This window comes from Empidonax traillii, unplaced genomic scaffold (assembly GCF_003031625.1).
Source record: "Empidonax traillii isolate 1590-97213 ecotype Southwest subspecies unplaced genomic scaffold, ASM303162v1 scaffold61:size1379657, whole genome shotgun sequence".
Lineage (NCBI taxonomy): Eukaryota > Metazoa > Chordata > Aves > Passeriformes > Tyrannidae > Empidonax > Empidonax traillii.
In genome coordinates this window covers 271,206-280,719 of record NW_020955254.1, presented here as the reverse complement: position 1 = coordinate 280,719, position 9,514 = coordinate 271,206, and the positions used below count along the sequence as shown (strand labels likewise).

Genomic DNA, 9,514 nt, shown 5'->3' with positions numbered 1-9,514 from the left:
GGCCGTAAACCTCAAGCGACTTCATTTGGTTAAATACGAAATAAGTGCCTATTCATATCAGTTGGAAAAATAAAACACAGCTTGATTAAGTTATTTTGGGGCGGTGGGGCAGAGGGGTTGGTTGATTTGGGTTTTTTGGGTGGTTTATTTTTTGGGCGCCTAAACAATTTTGTTGAGCCCATTACGGGCTTACCAGCCTCGGCAGGTTGCAGGTGAAGGGCTTCTATAAAGTGCGGTGGCTTCCACACCTGCAGCCCTGTCCCTGCCTGCCGGAAGGACCTTGATCCTGCTCCGCACGGACGGCAGCGGCGCTGGGGAGCGCAGGTGCGGACCAGGGTGCTTGGAGCGGCCTAGCCCTCCTCGACGCACCGGCAGCGGTTCGGTGGGATGGGCAGGGCCCAACACCGTTCCCCGGGGCTGTCGGAGTGCCGGGAAAGAGGAGCCCCGGCTCCACCGCGAGTGTGGGGACACAGGGGACCGTCGGCACAATGTCTCGTCCCAGGAGGCAAAGGGCAGAGCTTCAGTGCGGTCAGCTCGCCGCCAGTTTTTGAAGGGATTCTCTCCGCTAATCATTAAGGAAATGCAAGTGCACGTATATGTGTGTATTTATGCTTGCACTCAGAAGAGAAGAGAGGTGCCTTCATCTCTCCCTCCCGCGCCCGGGCCGGAGCAGCGCTGCCAATGGCTCGAAGCTGATAGTGTCCAGGGCAGAAGCGAGGGGGTAGAAGAAATTAATTTCTTAGAGACCATATTCTAGGAGATTTATCTATTCTGCAAAAAGGGGGAACAGGAAGGGGGGGAGAAGGCAGCTAGCCCCCTGGAAGGAGTCACCCAGGCCTCTTCTCCATGCACCAGCCCAGGAGGAACAGAAATGAAAGAAAGATGAGGGGATTTTTTTTCCCCCCTTCATATGTAAACACATTCCATGACTAGATCTTGACTGTTTGTGGCAACTTATAAAACTGTAAAGCTCTCGCTGCCAGGAACAGCGCGATCCTGAATCTGCTGATTTGAGCAGAAGTTGCTCTTCTCCCTACCATATAGGGCAGTACTTTTACCAAGCGCTCGCTCTCCCCTTGCGCACTTCCCAGTTCCCCCGCGCCTGGCCCTGCGCGCATACACGCGTGCAAATGCACACATCTAACACGCGTGTGCGTGAGTACAGCGCTTCGCCGAGCGCTTGAGGGGATGCAGATATCTACCATGCACATGCTTTTCCGCTTCTCGTGTGGATACAGAACGAGAGAGAAAGGAGGTGTACTGGATGGCGTGTGAAAGAGTGTTCATGGCTCCGAGAGTCCGGAGAGGAGCTGACGAGCAGTATCATCGCTTGGCTTCAGCGGCGTGCTCGCAGTCGAAGAGGCTGGCTTGCATTACAAAGCCTGCTTTCGTTGCCTGCCCGCCTTCGCTGCCCGCCTGCCTGCCGTCCTCGGGAGGAGACGGAGCCGGGGCCGGAGCGGGAGGGGGCGGGCCCGGCGCGCTATGCAGATGAGCGGCAGTGACGGACAGCTCTGTTTTCCAATGTCCCTCAGAAACTCGAGTGCTGCTTCCCTCAACTCTTCACTCCAGACTCTATACTTCCCCCAAAATACAGACTCACAGGCGCTCTGGGAGCTGGCTAGCTGACTAGGAGAACTCCATATGCAGCAGCCACTTTTCTGATTTCGGGGGCTCGCTTCTCTCTCTCTCCCTCTCTCCCCTTCTGTTCCTTTCCCTTTCTCACTTTCTTTTTATTAACCCTCTCCCATCTCTCCCAGATGCCCTTTCCCTCCCGGATACATTTCTGGCCTCTCTATTAATTTGCCCTTGGGGGGGGGCGGTGTCTATTTTTTCCCCCCCCTCCTATTTGTTTTTATTCTGATCTGGTGCGCATGGGGGGGAGCACAAAACAACTCTGATTCTCTACATAACTGCACAGAGCCAACCGGGGAAAGAGAGAGACAGAGAGAGAGAGGGAGGGAGAGAGGGAGGGAGGGAAAGAGAGGGAGGGAGGGAAAAAGAGGGAGGGAGGGAGGGAAAAAGAGGGAGGGAGGGAGGGAGCGGGAGGGCGGGCAGGAGAGAGGGAGAGCACGAAAGCAGCGCCAGGAGCAGCGGCAGCAGCAGGGCCGGTCACCCTAGCCCCCTCCCTGCTCCTGTGCACGCCAGTGCAAGCCATGTCCTATCCTCAGGGTTACCTCTACCAGCCCCCCGGCTCGTTGGCTCTGTACTCCTGCCCGGCGTACGGGGCGTCGGCGCTGGCGGCCCCCAGGAGCGAGGAGCTGGCCAGGTCTTCGTCGGGATCGGCGTTCAGCCCTTACCCGGGATCGGCAGCTTTCACCGCTCAGGCTGCGGCCACAGGCTTCACCAGCCCGCTCCAGTACTCCACAGACCCCGCCACGGGATTCCCCTCCTACATGGTAACTACCGAAGAGAAACCCTCTCCTTCTTCATTAGCATCCGCATTCTCATCCTCATCATCTTCAGCCTTTCTCCTCACACACTCACCATCAGACCCCGACACCACGCCGCACAACCGGGCGCCCCGCACTGCCTCCTCCTCCGCGCTGCTGGCGCCGGCTGCGCATCGCGCTGTGCAGCCCTGCAACCCGGCCGGGGCCGAGCGGAGCGAAACGGAGGCGAGTGGAGCGGAGCGGAGCGGTGGGCCAGGGCCGGGGCGCCGCTTCGCGACCTATCCAAGCGCGGTGCCGGCGGGCCTGGGTCCCGGGCTCTCCGCGCGGTTTGAGGAGCCGGGAGGGCGCCTTGATTAAGGAAATACGGATCGTCTCACTCAGTTGGGTTGGATGCTTTCATTCTCCCCCCCACCCCCCCGTTTCCATGTGTGTGTCTACCGTCCTTCACTCTCTCTTCCCTTATTTTATTTTTTAATATATATATATATTATTTTCACTGTGATAGCATAGGGGAGGGCTTCTTTTACTTCTTTCCCCCCCCCCTCTTTTTTCTCTCTTTCTTTTTAAGTCGGTGTTTAGAGGCGCTGAGGGCTTTATTCCTGTGTGGGTTTATTTACTTTCAGTGTGTTTTGTGCTAATGGTTTAGCTGGATTTTGGGAATGAAAAGGAGCATCTGTTTGCGATCTGTGAGCTTCGCTTAAGCCCAAGATGGTTGTGGTGGCCGCAGTTTCGGATTTCACTTTCTTCTTATTAGTTTAAGGAGCATTTGCAATTGCGTGTTGTGTGTATTCTGCGCATAAAGTATATAAATAAAACCACAAACTATATAAATAAACTGCACGTCTAGATGGTTATATAGTTTAATAAACACACACGCATACAGAGAGTCAGACACGTATCTAGTCCGTACACACAAAGACTTGTGCCCGGAATTTGAGACAAGAGCCGTTGTCGATATCCTAGAAGAGGATGGCAGCGGGGTAGTTTGCTTTCCCTGCAAAGTGACAGGGAAACTACTTGCTTTCTGTCTGTAAAATACAGTCCATAAATTGTCGTGCAGTCTTTATTCAGGGTGATATAAGATCTGAGGGTCTCGCTTGTTTTTCCTGTTGAGAAGCAGTAGGCGAGTGGCTGGAAGTTGCAGCGAGGTTGTGAACTGTGCAGGATACTGGGTAATGTTGAGCCTATGACTCCCCGATCTGCGGGGTTCAGAGACATGCTGAAAGTTAGCGAGTTTCTTAGCGATATCTTTAACTTTTCTCGCATTATGCAGACTTAAATAAGCGCAATTTAAACGTTAAAGAGCGAATTAAAATGCTAATTACATCGCATTTGAACAATTCGAAACGGTGCATATCTTCTGATTTGCAAATTGGATTTGCAATGCATTAGTGCAGTGAATTGCTAAGTGGCGGCTTTGTTGTATTTTCTATAGCAAAAAAGGAAACATCTTTTGAACCTTTGAGAGAAATGTAGATATCAAGACACTACCTGTAGGGCCTTTAAAAAGTCTACGCGGTTCAGAAATTATATTGGGAAATATTCAATTACAAGGAGCTGAAATTAGTCAGAAAGATTAAAACATCGCCGATTTTAAGCGCGTGTGTCTGTGTGCTGGGCGGAGGAAGGGGGGGGGGGCATCATAACTTAATGGCCTTTGGGTGCTGCTTCTCCCCCTCATAGAATATGGATACAAGACACCATCCCGGGGAAATACAAATATAACCGCCGATCTCGCCTTGACAACTCACTAATGGCTATCAGCAATAACAACTTGCCAACCCCACCGTTTTGTTCTGTCCAGGGCTCCCCTTACGACGCCCATACGACGGGGATGACCGGAGCCATCAGCTACCACCCGTACGGCAGCCCTGCCTACCCCTACCAGCTCAACGACCCCGCGTACAGGAAAAACGCCACCCGCGACGCCACGGCCACACTGAAGGCCTGGCTGCAGGAGCACCGCAAGAACCCCTACCCCACCAAGGGCGAGAAGATCATGCTGGCCATCATCACCAAGATGACCCTCACTCAGGTCTCCACCTGGTTCGCCAACGCCCGCCGGCGGCTCAAGAAGGAGAACAAGATGACCTGGGCCCCGCGAAACAAGAGCGAGGACGAGGACGACGACGAAGGTGATGGGCCGAGGAATAAGGAGAGTCCCGAGAAGATACCCGAGAGCAACGAAACCTCCGCGGAGGACGAAGGTAGGCGCGGGGTGACCGCGGCCCCGGCGGTGTTGCCCCATCCCGCCCCGTCGAGTTCCCCCAGGAGCAGGGCAGCGGTAGGGGAGGGGGCACGGCGTTTAACAAAAGAGCCCCACAAACCTTTCCCGTCCCATTGCCCCCGGCTGCTCCGGGAGCTTGTCGCCTCACAGTGCCGGTGGCCGAGGCGGGCAGGGGGCGGCGGGTGGAGGTGCCGCGGCGGACGACGGCGCCTTAGGGGGACAGAGGGGGAAGGTGCGAGGGGTGCCGCAGCGGACCTAGCCCGTGGGGGTGGATGCTCCTCGGAAGGGGAAAAGGCCGGGATGGCTATAGCCAGCCTGCCTGCCGCGGTGGCGGCCTGGCTCGCCTCTCTCCTGCTCTGTTTTGCCACCTCTCCTGACTGCGTCTCTGTGCCCGGCGGGCCCCCGCAGGGATCAGCTTGCAAGTCGACTCCCTGACGGACCACTCCTGCTCCGCCGAGTCGGACGGCGAGAAGCTGCCCTGCCGAGCGGGCGACCCCCTCTGCGAGTCGGGCTCGGAGTGCAAGGACAAGTACGAGGACATCGAGGAAGAGGAAGAGGACGAGGAGGAGGAGGAGGAGGAGGAAGACATCGAGGAGGATGACGGCGGCGGAGGGGAGCGCGACCCACCGGCCAAGCCCGCCACGTCCTCGCCGCTGGCGGCCGTGGAGGCCCCGCTCCTCGGCCACCCGCACGCCGACGCCGCCCGCAGCGCCAGCAAGGCGGCGCTGGGCCCCCGCGCCTCCCCCGGCCCCCCGACGCCGGCCAGCAAGCCCAAGCTCTGGTCGCTGGCCGAAATCGCCACCTCGGACCTCAAGAGTCAGACCCTGGGCCAAGGCTGCCAGCCTGGCCCGCTTTCCTCGGCCACCCCCGCCTCCGTCCCGCACAGCGCTGCCTACTCGCCCTCCTCCCTCCTGGGGAGGCATATTTATTACACCTCACCTTTTTATAGCAATTATACAAACTATGGGAACTTTAACGCTCTCCAGAGCCAGGGAATCCTGAGATACAACTCTGCAGCAGTGGCTTCAAACGAGGGACTAAGTCAGACTGTCCTAAACGCCAGCTCTGTCCATAAACAGAGCAGTGACTCTTTGAAAACGATCACTAACCAGCTAGAACAACATTACAGGCCCTCTAGCTATGACTCTAAGAAAGGTAGGTGACTTGTTTCTGCCTCTTTCTTCTCCCTTCTCCCTCGTTCTCCTTCCCCGACCAGTACACGTCCCCTCATGCACTGCAAATACTGAAACCTTCTCTGAAGAAAACAGCGAGCGCGCTGCCACCGCTGCCAGAGCGAAGACGGGCACTCGTATAATCTGGGGATTAAAAACGGCATGTCGCCATGATATCGGTACCTGTCTCTAAGAACCGAGAGAGGAAATGTAAAAGGCGACTCTTAGATCAGTCTCACATGCTGCAGATACAGCTTTAAAAAGTCATTTTTTTAAAAAGGAAAACTACACACAAAGCTATCCAGAGAACACTGGTGTCATTGCCTGTAATTTTTTTTTCCCGACAAACTGGTTTGTCTCTCTTTGTTTCCAGTATTCTCACGGGTTTTTTTCAGCTTTGGGTTCAGATAATTGCTGACCTTGGACGTGAAATTATGTGGACCGTGACATTTTTTAACTGGTTGGTGGGGTTTTTTGTTTAGTTTTTGTGTGTGTGGGGTGGTTTGTGTTTTTTTTTTGGGGGGGGGGCTGGGAGTATGGGGGGGTGGTTTTTTCTTTCTTTTTTTCCCTGAAAAAGTTTTGCACTAATATAGTTGTCAGTTTGTTCTAACAAAATACTCGAGATACAGGCAATTACGAAATATTGGCCAGCTTTTTCAACGACCTAGCTACAAATTCTGCCCCAGTGAGGGTTGGGACCTACACAGACTGTATAATCTAGTTAGCTGGCTGTGTCCTGTGACTAACTGACGGTTATATTTTGACAGATCCCACTGAAGTCTGCACAGTAGGAGTACAACCATACCTATAGAAGTGCAATCACACAGCAATGCAAGTAAGTGAGAACATTTTCTATTACACTGATCATTTGGCATCAAGTCTGAGACATGCTGCACAGTTCTAGACTTGCTTAACGTTAATTTATTGCTTCATTACTTACGAGTCTGATTACAAAGTAAGACACTGTTTTTCTACTGGTTTTTTAAGCCTTTTATTACGACTTTTCTTTCTCAGGTTTGTCTTAATTTTCAAGTCAGGTTAGGCAAATCCCTCACTTTGCATACTCTTCGCTTGTGTAAGACAAAGCCGTAGGGACTATTTAACGTTATGGAAAGAAATCTTAAAAACAAAAAAAACACCTTTGAAAGTATTGTTATTTAAAAACAAAGTGCTTGTACTCACGTGGCCGTCCTAAAATTGTACATTCTGAGTGAGGCTTAATGCAGTGACTGCGTATTTAATATAAAAAGGAACAATTGTTAGGGACCGACATGCATCTTAAGCAAGGTATGTTATCTGTGACTAGCCTATCTAGCAAAGGCACTCTGAATACTTCCGCTATTTAGAGCTAAAAAAACAACAACAAAATCTCCTTGCCGATATTTTTCAATTACCTTTTTTTTGTTAGAAGAAATTAGATGAGTAAAATTTTCGACTTGCTTCCTTGCCCTCCCCCCCTTCCCACCGTTTAATGGTGTTAGAGTGTAATTCAAGGATTTTTGGATGATCTGGTTTTTTCCTTGGTCCACAGGTAGGTGTCACAATTGCTTTGAAAAAAGTCAGCAAGCCATCATCTCTCCCCGAGCTAATATATATAACAAATCTCTAAATCCGGATCACATCTGGTGCCACTGTATAAAAGAAGACCACAGAGCACTATTAAATCTTCAGAATCTAATTATTGAACCAGAATTTTGTTGGACATATGTGAGTTTGCTGGTATAGTATAGTTTCCCCAATGTATGTGTGACTTTTGAAAACAGATCTGTTTTTCTCAGGATATCTTGAATTGATCACTTCATTGCCACGGTATCTATTCGATAGGTGTGCTAGGATTTATTGTAAAATTATTTGTAAAAGATGTATACAGTAGAGATAATAAAGATGTGATTGGAGAACTTGAGTCCTTACAAAGTGGAAACAAATTTGATATTTATTTTTGTAATGATATAAAGCTTCTAGTAATTTATGCAAGTTGTATTGCAATGGAATCTGAACTTTTTGTAAATAAATTTTGCCCGGTTTTTATTTGAAACGTTGATGGTTATACAATCTTTGGTTGTTTAACGAGAATTCTTTACTAATTTATATCTCTAATTGTAAATAAAAACAGACTAGTCTGCAACAACATTGTGTTTTTCGTTCATTTCCCCCAAAATGGTAATTTATTATTTAGAAAATGAGGAAAGCTCTAATTTCACCAGCAGAGCATAGACCATAAAATGAGTAAGCAATTTAAATACGCTGCAAAGATATGCTTTGCATAAATTAATTCCTTCTGGGTTGTTCCGTTATACTTAAGCTTTAAATACACACATACGTGCAAATAGGCATTTGTATATATACATGAATATGTGTAGAGAGAGTGATGTGAATATATGCATGTTTCCTATAAACTATTTATATTGGGTGTGAAGTTGCTCTTTATTTGAGTTAGCGTTCTTTAAATCCACAATTTCTAGAAAAAAAAATCAACTGTGACTTATTTCTAATTTCTTTGTTTCTGCTTATGCCTAAAATATTCAAAGGGGGAAAAAAAATTAAAGTCCAATACCTGTGTTGTTTTTTTTTTTTATTATTATTTCCTCCCTTTATATCAGTAAGCCATATCTTTACAATCACATTAGAAATCCATTTTGATTGGGCTCATAAAATCAGCCAACTCATAATTTTAATTTTTAGTTAAAAAATGGCAATCCTCATATAATATAATTTCAGAAAGAAACGAACAATCATTTATTTCCCCCAAAAGATAAATCGAGTGAATATAACTTACGGTTATAAAACAAGAATAATAGCTTCTTAGATTGCCCTTTAATCAATCATACACTTATTTTTCAAGAGGCTCATCTATTTTATTCCATGATTAATAATGTTCCAGCGTGAGAGCATTATTAGATCCCAGCAGGGGAGATCCTGAATGCTTTTAGCTGCTTTGGAATGGTCAGTTGGGGTTCATTATGGTTTGATATTGAACAATTTATAAAATCTTGTCTAAACATCTGCCAGCTCAGATAGGCCGATGTGTCTGAAGATGGGAAATTGCTGGACCAGTTGATATTGACAAACGGATCTCTCTCCAGTGGCTTTTTGTTCAGTGAAAATTAGTGGCCTCTTGCTCAGGTCTTGTTAGAAAGGGCATTTGAAAGTGATCTTAGATACTTCAGGCATCAGCCTTGGGAATGTTAACTGGATAAAGAGCCGTGCTAGTCTGGAGTCCAGAAATATGTTGTGATTATAATAAATAAGAGGAAAGGAAGTTGTTTTTCTTAAATACGTAGACAAAATTCTCATGATCCATCTTCCTCTGCCCATCCACTCATCCCTTTGTAACTTACTCCCCTAAAGACATTTAACTGACTGAGAAAATGTGTGTGTTTTTCAGCTGAAAGGGCAGAAATTAATAATGTTATTCTAGAAAACTCTGGGATCCATGCAGTTAAATATAAGCCACTGAAGACCTTTGTGGCTGCAGACCTACTCATCCTCATATGTCATTTGCTGAATGATGCTTCTTTGCTTCTGTAACATCCTTTTTTTTTCACTGAAGTACAATGCAATTGTATCTGCATGTAGTGTATAGTACAATTAGACAAACAGCTAAGAAGTAATTCAGTTTTTTTCTCTCCAATTTAGCAGATGATGTAAATGCAAATATTTACTATAACCATCCTCGATCGTCTTTACTGTGCACTTCAGGAAGATTTCACGGAGGGAATTTTTGT

General features: G+C 48.5%; 1 protein-coding gene across 1 annotated transcript; it reads left to right on the top strand.

Moving 5' to 3' along the window:
• The first annotated feature begins 2,051 nt into the window (after positions 1-2,051).
• Positions 2,052-7,903, top strand: IRX2 (iroquois homeobox 2). The gene is made up of 5 exons (XM_027879912.1): positions 2,052-2,396; positions 4,195-4,597; positions 5,026-5,772; positions 6,557-6,624; positions 7,321-7,903. The coding sequence occupies exons 1-4, from the start codon at positions 2,154-2,156 to the stop codon at positions 6,598-6,600; spliced, it is 1,437 nt and encodes a 478-aa protein (XP_027735713.1). The 5' UTR covers positions 2,052-2,153; the 3' UTR covers positions 6,601-6,624; positions 7,321-7,903.
• Positions 7,904-9,514: the final 1,611 nt, after the last annotated feature.